This window comes from Crocuta crocuta, unplaced genomic scaffold (genome assembly GCF_008692635.1).
Source record: "Crocuta crocuta isolate KB4526 unplaced genomic scaffold, BGI_CrCroc_1.0 scaffold318, whole genome shotgun sequence".
NCBI lineage: Eukaryota > Metazoa > Chordata > Mammalia > Carnivora > Hyaenidae > Crocuta > Crocuta crocuta.
The window spans coordinates 1,453,100-1,470,766 of record NW_027531425.1 but is presented as its reverse complement, the minus strand read 5'-3'; the positions used below and the strand labels follow the sequence as shown (position 1 = coordinate 1,470,766).

The 17,667-nt window shown below is 53.9% G+C and overlaps 1 protein-coding gene across 8 annotated transcripts in view; it reads left to right on the top strand.

Annotated features, from left to right (window-relative positions):
- The window catches only part of NFASC (neurofascin), a 72,234-nt gene that overhangs the window by 16,829 nt on the left and 37,738 nt on the right, over window positions 1-17,667 (top strand). For 3 of the 8 annotated variants that reach the window (XM_077771961.1, XM_077771958.1, XM_077771957.1), the window contains exons 6-17: window positions 102-152; window positions 6,274-6,385; window positions 6,763-6,947; window positions 8,231-8,362; window positions 10,280-10,423; window positions 11,110-11,221; window positions 11,757-11,923; window positions 12,390-12,537; window positions 13,784-13,908; window positions 16,117-16,218; window positions 16,511-16,708; window positions 17,536-17,606. In XM_077771961.1, coding sequence (XP_077628087.1) covers window positions 102-152; window positions 6,274-6,385; window positions 6,763-6,947; window positions 8,231-8,362; window positions 10,280-10,423; window positions 11,110-11,221; window positions 11,757-11,923; window positions 12,390-12,537; window positions 13,784-13,908; window positions 16,117-16,218; window positions 16,511-16,708; window positions 17,536-17,606 — 1,547 coding nt within the window. Of the gene's footprint in view, window positions 1-101; window positions 153-6,273; window positions 6,386-6,762; window positions 6,948-8,230; window positions 8,363-10,279; window positions 10,424-11,109; window positions 11,222-11,756; window positions 11,924-12,389; window positions 12,538-13,783; window positions 13,909-14,834; window positions 14,880-16,116; window positions 16,219-16,510; window positions 16,709-17,535; window positions 17,607-17,667 lie in introns of all 8 variants that reach the window. The other 5 variants (XM_077771954.1, XM_077771956.1, XM_077771960.1 and 2 more) reach the window with 3 other exon arrangements.

Here is a 17,667-nt window from a genome sequence, read left to right as displayed (position 1 = left end):
GTTGTTTATGTGGCTTTGCATTTCTGTTGTTCTCTCCCTGTTTATGCCTCCATGAGCTCTCCGTGGCCTCCTGTTTGCTCACCCTCTTTTGTTTATTGCAGACAACCCCTATAATGACTCGTCCTTAAGAAACCACCCTGACATGTACAGTGGTGAGTCGCCGCGGTAACCTGGGGAGTAACCTTGCCTGTCCTAACCCCAGTTTGCCTAACTTGACTGATACCGTGTCATTAACTCACACTGGGCGGCAGGGCTGACAGTTGGCCAGACCAGGGTGCCAAGGTGCCGCCTTCGGGACACTGCCGTCTGGGAGGACGGTGGCCGGTTTGGAGGGGAGTCGGAGGTAGCTCAGGCGGTGATGTGGTTTCCTGGAATGTGCGAGCCTCCAGTGGCTGAAGTCTGGACAGGCCGGTCAGATCAGGGTAGCACTTCAGAAGAGCCTCTTGGAGGATTCAGTTGAACCTTAGGAATCAGTGGTGGATGGATGGAGAATACCTGAGGATAGGTGCATCCGCATGTTGAGGAGGAAACAGGAAGTCCGGTTCTTCTTAGTGGTTTAAAATACACGGAAATGTTTGTAGTATATTTAGTTAACTCCTGAGTGTCTGCATGTGAATTGCTGCTTTGCAATCTAGACTTAGTTACTTAGTACCATTTCACAGGCCCCATGTCTCTAAAATCCATCTGGAAAATAGGAGTAAGAGTCCAGCGCTGAGTTCTCTTTTAAGGTAAGTAGAAATGAAGATGGGCCACCCAAGTCTCTATTGCCTGTCCCTCTTCTCCCCTCTGGCAGTGTGTGCAAATCCAGTGCCCACCCATCCACACGCTGTTGCAAGTCATGGGACACTTTCCATGAGGCCTATTTCTAACTCATCACACAACTGCTTGCTCAAGCTGATTAGTAAAGTAATTGGCTGTTTCCACACCTGAGCCCCCACCCCCCACCATGGCTCAAGAATGTCTTGTTTTCCTTGAGCAGCCAGAGGAAACCTCATTTGCTGGTTTTGGCGAGGCAGCTGGCCCCCCATCATCAGTTATGTCTCGGAAGCTGAGGCTGCAGGTCCCCAGGGGGGTCATTGTGAGCTCAAATAGATAGGAAGTGTCTGCGTTGTGATGTGCTAATATAAACAATGATTGGGGTCTGGAGTGGGGGATGGGAGGGGGCGGTGTGAGCCAGGGAGAGAGGCAAAAGCTCTAACTTGGCATCAAGCAGATAGAGCCACACTGAGATTCTGCCAAAGAGATTTACTGCCCAAGGAAGCGGGGGACCTTTGTTGGATTCTGGGCATTGTTTGTTTTCAAAATAATGGGGCCAACCACCATTGTGTCAAGAGCCCCAGAGCACTGGTATGGAATGTGCCTTTCTCTAAATTGGATTTCAGGTAATCTATTATGGAAGGATTCTTGAAGCTAGAGTATATCAGAGCCAGAAGGTCCCTTAGAGACCATCTGGTCCAAGCTCCTTGCTTTGTGTAAGATAAACTATTCAGGGAGACATTGTTTTGTCAATGGGATAAGTGTGAGTGATTCCAGCCACTTAAATTTTGTAACTAGTGGTAGATATGATTACAAGTGAACGAGTGGGAGTTATAAGAACCATCCATGGCTAGAAACCAAGCAAAGCTCCCAAGAATTCACACAGAGATTGACCCCCTTCTCCTCAATCCAAGGTAAAATGAAGGGGGTTGACCCAAGTATGAAGCCAGCTGGAAGAGATATAAAGTCAAAGTAATGCACACGGTGGACAAAGGACAGCTAGGTTGAATGCTTCTAAAAAGAAATAGAAAGTGAAAAGGAAGGAAGACGAGGTCCTTCCTGAGTGCAGAGTTAGACAAAGAGACACAATGCAGTGAAAAAGGCCCAGTGCATCTGTCTGCTTGGCTTTGAAATATGGTGTGTCTCTTTTGTAACGGGAGGGCCACCCCATAACTACATTTTGTTCTAGTGATTTCTACAGTGGTTTGGTATCCTCTGAACATAAGCCAGATGTTCACTGACCTGCTGAATGGCAGGAAGAAGCTTGTCTGAGATTGTAGCTTGCCACTTAGAATTCACCCAGGCAAGGAGACCAGCAAGAGAAGAGTATGCACTCGAAGGTAGACAGACTTCCTTGAATTAAACGCAGGTTTCAGGATGTACCACCGAGTGACCTCGGGAAAGCCATTTAATCTCCGCGTCTGTAAAATGGGTATGTCACCTGCCCCATAGAATTGTCATAAATATTAAACAGGGTAATGTGCATATGGTTCTCAGCATGGTGTCGGGCACATCAATGATTAGTACGTGTTAACACATTACTGGTATTGAAAGGACTCAAGTTGACTCAAGTTAAGATGGACACTGAGAACCTGAAGAGAAGCCAAAGGGAGAAAGGCAAGCACAAGTGGGGGAAGAACATGATATGGAGGGAGGAATTTTAGGGCAGACTAGAAAAACAAAAGTTATTCAGATCTTCAGCTGTGCTGAGAGCTGAATAGAAAAAAGCTTCAACTAAGGTGCCTGGGTGGCTCAGTCTGATAAGCATCGACTCTTGATCTCAGCTCAGGTCTTGATCTCATAGCTGTGAGTTTAGGCTCTCGTTTTGGGCTCAGCAATGGGCTCTGCACTGGGCATGAAGCCTACTTTAAAAAAAAAAAAAAGCCTCTAACTATTGCATGAGGGATTTGGGTTATACTTATGGAAGAGATTTCCTGGCAGTGGAAGGTATCAAATGTTCCTAGATAAAGAATTTTTCTTGTCTTCTGGGATTGTTTGGTCAGCCGTTCCTGGAACCAGAGAGGTGGATGAGATGCCACAGATCCAACCTCATGAGTCCTTAATTCCAAGAATCGAAAGCAGCAAATGTGGGATCCAGCTGCCCCTAAACGCTGTTTTTGGCAGAGGTTCTCAGATGCATCTGATGCATTGAACTGTCTTCTGCTAACCCACAGCACTTGACGGCGGGGAGCAACTCAGACTTTCAGCAATCTTGACCTTTCCTCTCGCAGGAGTTGACCAAAACATTTCTACATTTGCCCTTTAAAGCCAAGATGGCTGAGGCAGTGTCATCAGATTGCCCCACCCTTCCCCCGACCAGATCCCCCCAGAAACCCATGAGCCCACTCTTGAACCACAGCTTGGGAGAGCAGTAAAGGATGGACTGTCCTTGGGCTAGAGGTCAGAGGGGCCCATGTTGGAAACTCTTCCTGAATCCACCGACATGAGCATTGGCATCTGGGTTCTGAGTATGATCAAGTATTAGGTCCGACCCCAGCCCTGAAGCCCAGGGAGAATAAGAGAAGCATCATCTGAATCCCCACCTCGATGAGGGTAGGTGAGACCCTTTTACAACCTAGGGGACAGTCATCCTCCACCATTTAGAGTCCTATACAGTAATAATCACCTGTGTCTTGGAGATTCTTCCTGGGTCTACTTCTCCAGGGAAAGAAATTAGCCACCTTACCTTGGGAGCAGTGGCCCCCAAAGGCACCAGCTGGCTTATCCTTCATAAATTATCATGTAAATCCCTCCTGCTGCAGCTGACTACATTTCTGTATTACCTCTTCCTTGGATTCAGCCTTCCCACCCCTTAACGATAACATGTGTCACCCTGACTCCTCTTCAAGACTTCAGTGGCTTTAAGAATCCAGTTGAGATGCCTTTGAAGCCTCTTAATTCCCAGCCCAGCTTCTTTTCCATCTTGGGCTTGAGTTTATTTAACAGCCACCGAGGAGGGATGGACTCTTAGCTGAGACAGTGGCGACAATATTTAAGAAAAACATAGTGGAAGAGGTTCACCAGAGCAGCTCACTAAGGCAAAAATATCTTTCTCCCTCACCTCTTTTGCCCTTGGATTTCAGTTTTCTTTGCTTTGCGTAAGAAAGATACTCCCAAAGCTGACCGTCAGAAGTAGGGACAGATGGGAGAGCCATCTTTAAAGAGGCAATGTAGTGTAGCTGTCAGAGCATACACTTTGGTGCCAACAGGTCCAGAGTCCAAAACACAGCTGACTTGTGACCTTGCCAGGTCTATGGACTTTATTGAGTCTCAGTTCCCTCTGCTGAAAATGGAGGTGGACCCCCAGGTTTGTTGTGAGGAAGAAACATGACTGTGATGTTGAGAGAGAGCTGTTAGCCCAGGCTTGGCCCTTCGTGAATGCTCATCAATTGGCGGCCCTGATTATTACCTCTGACTTTTAGGATGTTCTTCCCTATGTTTTTGAACTTTGGCTTGTATCCCAGTAGCTTCTCCTCCTTTGGGATAATTCTATGGTTGCTAGCCCACATCCTACAAACGGAAGTATTGTTATAACCTTTTTATAGTCCCAGCTACCAGAATTATCAAGCCCCCCACAGTGAGACTCTGCTCATTTCTCCTCCTTCCCATACTTACTGCTTTGCTGGTCAAGTGTGCTTGTGGTGCTGCATGCTATGGTGTGAATTAAATGTCCACAGGGTCCCAGGCTGGTTTCTGCAGGTTTTGTCCCCGCGTGGAAGGAGTATGCCAACTGACCTGGCTCTTCCACATAGTCCGGGGGTTCCCAGCACTCAACAGATTCACCAACCTCACACCAGAGCCTCCTGCCCTGAAATCTCCATCTCCTCAAAGTTCCCTTGACCTTGTGTTGTCTTGACTGTTCTGGGTGGGAGGAAGCTGCTGCTTTGGTATCAGGCTTCCTTGAGACTGAGAGCCGGCTGCTACAAGAATTCTAGACGGTAACCAATTAACCCCATAATGGATTAACACATTCAGTAGCCACTGTTGTATATGTGTGTGCTGGTGGGACGAATGAGGACATCTGTAGAAAGAGAAATAACACGTGGGGTTGAACTGTTGCCTTCTTTGCTGTTCCCTTCTCCCCTTGGATTCATTCATCCCACATTGATTGAATGCTTGCTGTGTGCCACATAGTGTGCTAGCTGCCTAACTAACTCTCATCATTTCTTCCCGACAAAAGCATAAAATAGACACCAGCTCTAGGAAATGCACTCCCCAATGGCTAATGGAGAGAAACCGAGTGCCTGTAAGCCAGGAGCCCTGCTGATGCAGCCGGGCACCAGCCTGTCCTAAAAGCTCCTTTAGGAGCCCCCGGTGTCACAGAGACAGGGCTCCCCTCCTACTCTTTCCTTGCTGCTGGCACCCGTTCACAGCCCCCAGCCGGGAAGATGCCTTGTCCCCCCTGCAGGCATCTCTGAGGGCTCCCAGCCCCTGACAACTCTGCCTGCCTTCTTCCTCTCACCTCTCCAGCTGAATCTAAGACCCATTACACCCACGGTGAGGCTCAGCTTCTAGTTTTAACTCTTCTTATTTACATCCCTACACCTTTGAGCGGGGGTGCATCCTCCAGTGTCCCTTTGCTTCGGGGTTCCTGGTGGGAAAACCCTTGCTCTTCTCCCTTCCATCTTACTGTGCACAGAGCTCCCCAGGAGAGGTGAGGCGCAGGTAAGGTGGGGTCTGCTGTGCTGGGGGTGTGCCCAGACTTGCATGACCCCATCCACAGCCAAATGGCCATCCTGGCTGTGTCGATCTCTGTGGGCCACCGGGCCATCCAAACCCACGTGCACATCACTGATGGCTGCTCCAGCCCTCGTTGAATTGTAGATCACCTCCTCCATCTTGGCTGCCACTTTCCACTCCCCCTCCCCCAGTCTCTCACATCCAATTAACACCCTCCTCCCAGCCCCCTTCCAGAGTCATTAGTGAAGAAGCAGAATGGTCTTGGCCCCAGAGTGATTTCCTGTCATCTCTGCTCATTTATTCTCTCCATGTCTTTGCTAAACCATTAATAATGCTTCCTGCATCTCTGACTGTTCATCTGGGTCTCTGTGGTCTCATCCCAGCTCCATGTCTGCAGGGTCACAAAGAGCAGGTTGTCTGTCCTGTGGCCCCAATACATGCCTTCTCGTTCATCCATTGCTGCAGAGACGGCCTCCCAGGGGGGCCACCACATTGGCCTCTGGGGCCCCAACACAAGATGCTCCGGGAAGAAGCTACTCACTGCCCAGGCAGCCCCCTCCTCCTTTCCCGGGAAGGAGGGGTTTACCTCACCAGGGAGGTGTGCTCACACACATGTGCCAGTGGGGCCAAGGAGCCCCGCGCTTCCTAACACCCCTCTTAATGATGTCCCGGCCCTTGGGAGGGTTTCAGCTGGGAGGGTCTGGAGCTTGGTGCCTCTGAGGGTAAGGGATTAAGCAGGGGGCTTGATGACACTTCTTTCTAGCCTGACCGCTTTGGCCTAGCTGGGTCCACCCTCTGGGCAGGAGGCTCATGAGAGCTCCTTCTGTCCTATTTCAGCCCGAGGAGTCGCAGAAAGAACACCCAGCTTCATGTATCCCCAGGGCACAGCGAGCAGTCAGATGGTGCTGCGTGGCATGGACCTCTTGCTGGAGTGCATCGCCTCTGGGGTGTACGTACAGCTTGCACCCCCACCTCTGGCCGCCCTCCAGGAGGACGCGAGTGGGAGTTTGTACACGCTCTGTTTTTGTCATGGTTTGGGGGCAACACATCATCATCTCCATCCCACTCTGGCTGTCTTCTTCATGGGTAATGAGGAAAGGAGATGGGTAGGCATCCTGGACGCGAGCTAGAACCTCATGTAACTTTACGTAAGTCGCTCAGTGCTCTGCATCCCCTCCGTATGGGAGAGGTCGGCACTCAGAGGACATGCAGTCCTTCTGGGCCCAAGTACACTTTAAGATCATTTGGGTGTCCCAGGTTTTGTAGAAGAACAGCAGGGCCACAGTTGGTGATGAGTCTGTGTTTCCTGCTTGGTCCCTCTCCTAGCCCAACACCAGACATCGCATGGTACAAGAAAGGTGGGGACCTCCCATCTGACAAGGCCAAGTTTGAGAACTTTAACAAAGCTCTGCGTATCACCAATGTCTCTGAGGAAGACTCTGGGGAGTATTTCTGCCTGGCCTCCAACAAGATGGGCAGCATCCGGCACACGATCTCGGTGAGAGTAAAGGGTACGTTGTGTGTATTTCTCATTATGATGGTTTTGCCAGTCCTACATGCCACGACCACCCTTCCCTCTGGGGGGCGGGCCGGGTGAGCAGGGGCGACCCAGCAACACTGGTTAGTGGTAAGTGAGCTGCCAGGGATGGTGTCACCCCTGGATGTGTGAGAGAGAGAGAGAGAGTGTGTGTGTGTGTGTGTGTGTACACGTGTACACGGTGGGTATTAAGGGAAGGAGACCCACCCTGACCATCACCCACCTCTCTGTTGTGCCCCAGGCTCCCTCCACAAGAATGTAACCCCATGGTCCATTTGGATTTCACCTAGAGCCTTTTCTTTCTTTAATTTTGCATTTCAATTCACGGTGTTTCGTCTTGGCCCTGTGCTGTCTGTGTACTTGTGCATGGGGAGTTATCATGACTCAACTTATTTTTAAAAAACTCACTTCCCTCTCCCCCAAGCGCAGATGGCCCACCTGAGCTATCACAGGCAGTTGAGCACATGCCTTTATGGGTCTCAGCCACAGGGGGTGGGGTACCCCAGTCACTTCTCAGCCCCGGGGCCGAACGGACAGTTGGGACAGTGAGGTGTGACACCAACAGTGCAAGAACTTCTACTGCACATGCTCAGTTGATCTTGTGACTTTGGTCTCAGCACTACACTCAGACCAAGGATTCTTAACCTTGTTGGGGGTATCAAGATCTTTGAGAATCTGATGCAAAGGAACTTCCCAGGGAAAAAAATCTACATATCCACAGATTCACAATGACAAGGGCTAGCCAGCTCTGCCCTAACCAGAGCCCAGTGTCTAAAAGAATAAATATGAGGTCTTTTTCTCAATGGTCAGATCTTGCGGCAATCGCAGTAGAAACCCAGAGGGCCAGCCCGGTGCGCACTTTACCACCCTCCCTGGCTCATGCCCTTGGGTGCACATCATGAACACCTGTTCTGAAAGCATTTGCTGCCCAAGCCTCCTCCAATGAGGGTTCTGTTTTAATGGGTCTCAGACAGGCCCCAGTGTCCATATTTGTTAAAAGCTTTTCAGAGGATTCTGACGAGCAGCCCCAGTTTAGAACTATTGTTCTGTGAACTCAGAATAGACCGGGTAGCATCTGTGGCAGCAAGCCAGCCAAAGGCAGGGCTGAGTCATCCCATGAGGACGAGCCCTGGGCAGGTGGTGAGGGCCTGGAGCTGGCCTCCCAGGGCTCCCGCCTTCCTAGAGGGAGCCGGTCTGGTGTCTTCTGCCTGCCCCGTGCCATCTGACCCCCCTGCCTGCACTGTGCTTGTCTTCCAGCTGCTCCCTACTGGCTGGACGAGCCCAAGAACCTTATCCTGGCTCCTGGCGAGGACGGGAGGCTGGTGTGTCGAGCCAATGGGAACCCCAAGCCCACCGTCCAGTGGATGGTGAACGGGGAACCTTTGCAATGTAAGTAATGAGCCTGACTCTGCTGTCTCCTGTTAGAGGCTCCTGATCCCCACCCCGATGGGCCAGCCCCAGTTGTACCAGAAGTGGAGTTGAAGAACAACCCCTTGGCTGCTGCTTCTGGAGCATTCTATCCCTTTGGATATCTCAAGAGACAGGAAATCTGCTTCATCTTTGTGTGAGACAACAGAAAACCTGTCGTTAGTTACCCAGGCCCCTGCTCTCTGCTGAGGGCAAATAGAGGTGGAACATCTCCATGAGAGCAGAGATGCACCAATGCAGTTAATGAGTATGCCCAGATTTGGGGAAATCGAGTTCTGACCGATGGCTGGGGTAGGCGATTCCGGGACCCCTTCCAGCGGGGCTCTTGGTCAAGTTTTGCCATCATATTCTCTCCAGTTGCGTTTACTTTATAAAAGGTCCATGTGGATCTCTGAGAATGCAGCACACCTGCACCATCTGCCGCTGAGCACATAGCTTCCCCCCAGTCGGTGTCCTTCCGCTGGGCCCGAGAAGAGTTACGGACGCTGCCTGCCCTCTGCTGTCGTGTCCTGACAGCACTTTGGGAACAAGGCACCAAACTTCCCAGCCCCATGAAATAAATACAGAGCCCAGGACTTGCAACTGAGCCTCGGCCCTGGAAAGGTCATCAGTCATTGAAGGGGAGTGACTGAGAGGAAAGTGGGCTCCATGACAATTTCCAAGGAAGGAGGCATTGAAGTTGCTGGCGTTGACTTCTTTGTGCCTTTTTGCTGAGTGGGGACTTGGGGACGGGTGATAAAGATGCTGACCTTGTCTTCATTTACCTCCTGCTGATTCCCCAGTTCCGGGCTGACAGTTGCTATCTGTGGAGTGGCGCCTGGGGGGCCAGACCCGGGGTGGCCCTCGGCCCACTGCTGCTGCAGGTCTGAGCGATCCTGGATGGGCTCACAGACCATCCAAGCCAAGGCACCCGGCCCAGCCCCGAAATCTTCGAGCTGAAAGTCACCTTCTAGGGAAAGATGGGAAAGTGGCAATTCCTTACCCTTCTATTTGCGCGGCTCATTATCTTTCTCATTTATTAAAAACTGCTTGGAGTAATTCTCCCCCACTTGACAAATAAGGGAAATGAGGCCCAGGAAGATTTATTGGTTTGTCCCAGCCCCAGACTGACATGAAAGCAGGACTGAGCCCCGGCAGCCACTCCCCAGCCCCTGCGCTCTGCCTCCCAAGCCAGTCATCCTGGAAGAACTGAGGGAGGAAATGCTCTCGGTTAGGATACGTTTCTTGGAACAATCGGGTAGCTTTGGCAAACCTTGGGACTCATCAGTTTCACCTGGCATGGGCTTACAGGTTTAACTCCGAATATTTGACAGATGCTCTGTTCAGAGGATAGGGAGGCAGTGGGTCCCATCTAGATGTGTATTCCTCTGTCCTTTTCCAAACATTTAAGTATACACACATTGGATTAAAACAATAGTGACCATAATAATCTGTGTGTGCCGGGCATCTGCTGATGAGTTTATACATGCATCAAATCTCAGGTCACCCTGCTGAGAGTCCCGCAAAGTGACCTGTCATCCCCATTCTGCACACAAGGATGCTGGCGCTTACAGAAACTAAATAAGGCCAGCAGATGGGGTGGTTAGAATTCAAACCCCTTTCTGTTGCCGCGGCTTATGCTGTCAGCCACATCTGCCCAGCTGCTAGCTCGGTGGAGCAGAGATTCACAGTCCCGGGGGGCAAACTGAGGAACAGGCTCCAGGAGGTTTGATGATGGGCCCAAAGTCACGCAGCTAGGCAGCAGTCGAGCCAGAAGCCGGCCTTTCCAGCAGCCACCAGACAGCACCCCGGTCGTCCTAGGGAACCCGGTCCGGAGCCCTAGGCGCCCTCCAGTCTGCGCTTCCTGTCGCTCATGTGGACCATCTTTCCTCTCTGTAGCGGCACCGCCCAACCCAAACCGTGAGGTGGCTGGGGACACCATCATCTTCCGGGACACCCAGATCAGCAGCAGGGCTGTGTACCAGTGCAACACATCCAACGAGCACGGCTACCTGCTGGCCAACGCCTTCGTCAGTGTGCTGGGTGAGTACACCCCCCGCCGCTCGCCCTCAGGGGAGCCTCCCTGGGGCTCGCTCACCTCATGGTGTTCTCTCTACTCCAGAGGTCAGCCAGGCCAGTGGGGTAAGAGCGGCGGGGTGGGGGAAGCATGGACACTGAAGATGAATTTTCTGGGGAGGATGGGGGACTTCAAATCCATAGAGCTGAATGTGTGGACAGTTAGCTCCATACTAGAAGTTGGTTTGGAGCCCCTTCCCTCTCCAGATGGCGGGGCAGCGCCGGGGGGGCGGGGCACCTATCTTACCCTCTCCACTCTCCAAGCCAATTCTGCCTACGTTCTCAGTGGCCTCAGGGTAGGAAATGGTTCTGAATACGTTAGTGTCACCCCCAGGGCAGGGAGAGGGCAGAAGCGGCTGGGAGATGCCTGGAGGTTGTGGAGGGGGGGTTATAGAACCTGCTGGATAATTTGGGGAGACCCTTCGTGAAAGCTGGACTGGACGTAGCATAGGTTGAGGGCAGATGGTGGGCTTCCTCCTTCCTCACCCAACCCTGAGAGACTTCTTAAAGGAGGGGAGTTAACGGGGGAAGGGATGTTGGGGCTTGGAGGGCTGCTGTGCCACCAAGCCACCTAGAAGAGCCGGGGTGGGGGAGGGACGGGAGCTGGAAGAGCTGGGCCCCCCCAGCCAAGACCCGTTCTCTGGGACTTACAGATGTGCCACCCCGGATGCTGTCACCCCGGAACCAGCTCATTAGGGTGATCCTGTACAACCGGACGCGGCTGGACTGCCCGTTCTTTGGGTCCCCCATCCCCACACTCCGATGGTAAGTTCCAGGAGACCAGGCTTCCCCCCGGGGTCCTCTATTGTACTCATTCCCATCAGGCTCACAGTAGGTATTCAGCAAGACCTGGGAACCTTAAAGGGTGGAATCCAGGAGGAATTGGCAGATCACTGAAGTCAGCCCCCTGTTTATTTTGTAAGTTTATTTATTTAGTTTTAGAGAGAGGGGGAGAAGGGGCAAAGGGAGAGAGAAAGAAAATTCCAAGCAGGCTCTGCCAATAGCACAGAGCCTGACACAGGGCTTGAACTCACAAACCATGAGATTGTGACCTGAGCCGAAATCAAGAGTCGGACGCTTAACCGACTGAGCCACCCAGGTGCCCTCCCTTATTGTGCAGAGAAGAAAACCAAGGCCCAGAGAGGGCCAGAGAGTTGCCAGGGCCGCCCAGTGGTTGGAGGCCGACCCCATGGGGCTCAGGGCTCCAGGCGGCCCGCACAGCCTCTCGAGGGGTGGCCGCCCCACTCGCTTGGGCCGGTCCTCTCTCAGTGTGCTGCGTGTTGTGCCGCTCTGTTGTGAGGTTTAAGAACGGGCAAGGGAGCAACCTGGATGGCGGCAACTATCACGTCTATGAGAATGGCAGTCTGGAAATCAAGATGATCCGCAAAGAGGACCAAGGCATCTACACCTGTGTCGCCACCAACATCCTGGGCAAAGCTGAAAACCAGGTCCGCCTGGAGGTCAAAGGTAAAGGAGAGGGTTGGTAGGTGGAGGCAGCGAGGGGGCAAGCGTGGGAGCCGTCTCCGCAGAGTGGTCCCCGTGCGCTACGCCCTTGGAAAACGTACCACCGCAATGTCTAGTCATGATGGGGCCCTCCCTGTGTGCCCGTGTGTCCTCACAGGGCTTCCCGCTGGCCTGGGCGCTGGCAACATCAAGTCATTCTCAGCCTGGCTCGTGTGGAATTAAAGAGGGAAGCCCGAGACCCCACCAGCACCCCCTGTACCCCAGAAAGGGCATCATCTATCCCCACGCAAGATAGAGAGGACGTGGGGATTGTTCACTACTTGGAATCACTCGTTCATATAACCAGATGTTACTTCCGCCGCCTTCCGTGGTCGGTCTAACGTTGAGGTCAAGCGCGCCACACTGTGAGGCCACCTGGGGTGGTGGGTGGAGGCCATGCCGATGACGGGCTCCCTTGGCTTCTCCACAGACCCCACCAGGATCTACCGGATGCCCGAGGACCAGGTCGTCAAAAGGGGCACCACGGTGCAGCTGGAGTGTCGAGTGAAGCACGACCCCTCCCTGAAGCTCACGGTCTCCTGGCTGAAGGATGACGAGCCCCTCTACATCGGAAACAGGTTTCTGCTCCTTCCTTCTCTCACCCTGCCGCAGGCCTGGGACCGTTTCCTTCCCCCTTGCTCTTAGTGACACACGGAGGAACCCAGGGACAGAGAGCCTGTGTCATGCGTGCAGAGGGGCGTGGCAACATCAGGCAGTCCCCCACCCCGCGTCCCTCTCTCCCTCCCCCCCCACCTCTCCGCCTGTCCCCTCCTCCTCCCTCTCCCTCTCCTCCTTTCCCCACTCCTTTCTCTCGTCCCTCCTCTCTTCCACTTTCCCCTCACCCCTTTTCTTCCTCCCTGTGCTCTCCTCCCCTGCTGCCACAGTCAGCAAGGCTGGCGGCTCCATCCTCACGCCTGCCTGCAGTGCCCCTGTTCTCCAGCAGAGGGCAGGGCAGGCCCGAGTCTCCAGCCACCAGAGCGCTAGGGGCGTCTAAGCCCGAAGTCACCTTGTACTCTTACTAGACCACACCAGCCTCCCACGGCCGGATTTAAGTGATATAGGAGGAGGGGAGGCATTGATTGTGTCTAAAAGTCCCCACAGGTGTCTCTACGGTGCAGTCAGTGTTGGGAATGGCTGGTCTGAGCCTCCCTCCATGGGACACTATGTTGTACCCTCTAACATCTTGGGGCAGTTGTGCAGAGCCCTGAGGCCGAGCCTAGGGAACAGCTGTTTTCACGATTGTCCGGCCTTCCCAGGGGTGTACCCTGCAGGCAGTTGCAGGCATCCGTGCGCTCAGAGGATGCTCACAGCTTACCAGCCCACCCTGCTCTGTGGTGCCCACCTCCCTCAGCAGCAGAGAGCTCAGAGGGGCACCTGGCCTGAGCCTGGGTGCCAAGACTGGCATAGGCTGAAGCAAGAGCCAGAAGTAGGGGAAGAGGAGGGATACCAGCCTAACTGTGTCCTGATTTGGGAGGGGAGCGCAGCCCAAGAAAGGCACAGAGATTATAGACGGGGGAACTTGAGCTCAGAGAACCTGGGTCAGGACCACCTCTGCTCTGCCCACCTCCCTTTCCCCCTCCATCAAGCACCTCAAGGCTCCTGGTGACAATGAAGATCATGGCTCTCTCGCAGCATTGAGAGGGGGCCTCCTGTCTCCTGGGAGGGGCTATGGCTGCCCAGCCCAGCCCATGACGCTTCCCTCTCTGACTTGCCATCCCCCTTCCAGGAAGAAAGCAGACAGTGCCCAGAGCTTCCCCCAGCACCCCCCGCCCCCACTGCCTGCCCAATCGCCCTCTTCCCAACCCCACCCTGGTGCCCTTGCAGGATGAAGAAGGAAGATGACTCCCTAACCATCTTTGGTGTGGCTGAGCGCGACCAGGGGAGTTACACATGCATTGCCAGCACTGAGCTGGACCAGGACCTGGCCAAGGCCCACCTTACTGTGCTAGGTAACTGCCCTGCTCATTCACGCTCTGACTCCCCCCGCTCCCCACCCCTTCCTGAGGCCAGAGAAACGGTGGGCCCCGGACGGCTCCCAAGGCCCTGCCTGTGGTCAGAGGGCTGGTTAGACACAGTGACCTCCTGCCATTTGATCTATGGCTTAGGAAGCTTCTCCTTTCAGAACGAGCTGAGCTGGACCCCTTACCTCCTGAGTGCAATCACTAACCCGCCCAAATCCTCAGCTGAAGGGTTCCTGAGCAAAAGAGGGAAGGTGGAGAGGGGGGTTCTTCTTGTGATCATTTTTACCGACTTCATAGCTACCTCTCTACCACCCCATCAGTTAAAACAATCCATCATTGAAGCAAGACTGGATTTTGACTTTATTCTGCCAACACCCTCTGCTAGCCTGCCTCCCCCTCTCACCTGCTTCCGCTTCTTATGGGATTTCACAGGACGCTCTGCACAGAGCAAAATGATTCCATTACCTCCTGCCCTGTCTCCAGGCCACACTGTAAATACTAAGCCTTCCTAACCCCAGGGGAAGGTGGCCTTTCCCATCCAGGGAGGCACATCCCCTGGTGTCCCCTAATCACCTCTGTCCTCTCTCTGGGCGTCCCATTGCCATTACTGTTGGCACACCCTGTCTCAGTTCTGTGGCGGTGGCACCCAGTTGCTGGGGATGGAGGTTCTAGGCACACAGTGGCACTGGGATGGGAAGGAGACGAGTCCCCCTGTCCCCACGCCAGCCGTGGAGGAAACACAGGAAGACCGCTGGAAGGCGTGGGGGATCTCTGTGGAAGGGAAGGTGAAGCTGAGCCTCGAACACCTCAGCCCAGGGCAGCTGTTCAAGCCTCGGCCACCTAGTCCCATCCTTCTAGAACACCTGTAACCCTGGATAACTTGCTAACCTGGATAACCCGTCTTACCTTTGCAGCTGATCAGGCCACTCCAACTAACCGTTTGGCTGCCCTGCCCAAAGGTAATTCGTACTAATCATGGGACCCTCGCCAGAGCCTTCTATAGGTAGCAGGGAGGGTGGAGTCCGAGGAGGAAGGTGCTACAGGACAGGGTGTGCTGTGCTCAGGCAAGTGGGTCACGCTCCCCACTCACTGCCAAGTTTAAGTCCTTCCCAGGGTCCCGCACGCACCTCCCAGCCCCACCGCAGCCGTATCCCGGGCTTCCCACGCCTCTCACAGGCCGGGCTTCGAAGTCCTCGGCCGTTGCTCTGCTCCATCCCCTACTTCTGGCCACGCTCACCGCTTCCTGGTGGTGGCCTCTTCTCTCCCCACGGCTTTGGCCTCGGACGTGTGGAGGTTCCTGTCGGGAAAGCCCACCTGCTTTGAGTTATCTGTCGGCCCATCTTGTCTGCGGCCTGTCCACATCGGCTGCTATACACCCATTCACACTCTGCATTCACACGTGTGCACACGTACACGAACGTGGACTCGCCTTCCATATCTCCCAGAAACCAGCCCCCAAATCTGGAAATGACTGGTTCAAGGAGCCAGGCTGGGGAAACAGCATGCCTACCCCACCAGTCAGTGGTGAGGTGGCTTTATCCCCAGGCCAGGATGGCCCTTACACCCACTGCGGAAATCCAGTGCGACTGGAGACCCCAAAGGTGCCTTCCCCACCCATGTCTGGATGTTTGTGGGGCTCCTCTGTCCTGCTATCCAATACTGACACTTCTAGACTGTCCCTCCCCTGCTCTTAACCGATCTGCCTTGCTCAACACTCCAGACACCCTCCCGGGCCCCTGCCCCCCAAAGCCTTGGCAAAGTAGAAGTAATTATCCTGAGAAAATGAGACAAAATCTCACACTTCTCACCAGCTTTCCTAACGGTCGCAAGCATAGGTCTCCTGCAAAGGGCAGCATTTTCCAAACGCTTGCACCTAAGAGGATCCACAGAAATGGGATGGGTCAGTCCCAGTTCTCTCAGCGCCCTACATCCTTTGATGCTTTGGTGGAGGAGGGGGGCTGGGGGCGAGGGGCAGGGGGTGGCGAGGTGAAATGTGGAGTCTCTTCTTTGTTCTACCTCGGTCCCCTGAGGGAGCAGGGCGGTCCCGGTGCTGGCCCTGCTGGTTGATTCCTGCTGGTGGTGACCACGGCCCGTCAGGGACCTGTCACAGGACAGGGTCCAGAGCTGGGGCCAGCACGGGGACGGGCCAGCTCTGACTGGGGAGTCCCGCGTGCTGTGTTCTTCCCCTGCTGCCAGGACGGCCGGACCGACCCCGGGACCTGGAGCTCACCGACCTGGCCGAGAGGAGCGTGAGGCTGACCTGGATCCCAGGGGACGATAACAACAGCCCCATCACAGGTCAGCCAGGGGCCCCGCGTGCCCATCCAGAAGTGAGGGATGGAAGGCAGCCTGGTTTCTGGTAGCAGCCGGACGCCTTGCCCGGGTCTCTGGTCCCTCTTCTGTCCCGCTTGACGCGTGCCCTGGGCTGTTCGCAGAGCACACGGAGGCCTCAGTTCCCCTCTCAGTGTCTTGGGGGGAATCCCGCCTGTGCCTCTACCTACCCATGGGAGATTGTAAAGACCACGAGGGAGTGCTTTGCAGAGCTCTGCTAACTCCGCTCCCAAACAGCGCTGTCTTCTTGCCCACTCAGACTACGTCGTCCAGTTCGAAGAGGACCAGTTCCAGCCAGGGGTCTGGCATGACCATTCCAAGTTCCCGGGCAGCGTCAACTCCGCCGTCCTCCAGCTGTCTCCATACGTCAACTACCAGTTCCGGGTCATTGCCATCAACGAGGTGGGCAGCAGCCACCCCAGCCTCCCCTCCGAGCGCTACCGAACCAGTGGGGCGCGTGAGTACCTGTGGGCTGACGGGCCAGGCGCTGAGACCCAGTGCCCTGAGGCCAAACTGAGCTCCCCCAGTTCCGGGCCGCACGAACGAACGCAGGCGGGTTACTTCAAGGTTCGACCTCCTTGTCTGTTCTGATAGCGGCATCACCTCCATCACGGGGCCGTTGTGAGGCTTTCATTTGAAAATGTGGTTTGGGTACTTCCCGTGGTGCCTGGCATACAGTAAGCACGCAGTGAATGTTAGCTGCGATTCCTTATTATCACTAATATCCTTAATAATTCTTGGTGATCTGCTCTGAAGGGAAGCGCCACGCCAGAGATTGGCAGTAAAAATAGATAATCCAGTGTTAGGTCAGATTTCTTTTCCTATCCTACTGGGTCGTGTTTAGATTTCTGAAAATACACCAGCTCATTGAGAATGGAGCTGCTTCCCCAAAATGTGAAATTCCAGGGATAAACCCAGGCTGGTATTAAACTTATTTAGTAGATAATCCATGAAGGGGATAATCCACATTGAGTTAGCTGTCTGGAACATCCAGAGTATGGAAAGCCTTATGATAAATGCTGTCTGGTTAGGGATTAAAATTCAAAGGAAATTTTCATTGCTTGTAGGGGCAGGGGGTTAAGTCTTAGCTAGGAAGGCACATCAGACACATGAGAAAACAGCTGAGCGAGTTCGATTGCCTGTGGGACAGAGTGTGCAGAGTGATGCTAAGAAAAGACGGAACACAGAATGGACTGGTAGTGGGGTGGGGGGAGGGAGAGAGGCTGCTCACTGCACTCTGGTGAAGCAAATTGGACTTGAACTTTGCATCCATTTGGGTTTCAGCCCCTGAGTCCAATCCGACCGACGTAAAGGGAGAAGGGACCAGAAAGAACAACATGGAGATCACGTGGACGGTAAGGGTCCCTCCCAGCCCCCCTCTCCATGGGCCTGCTCTCTACACGCCTGAGACCCCAA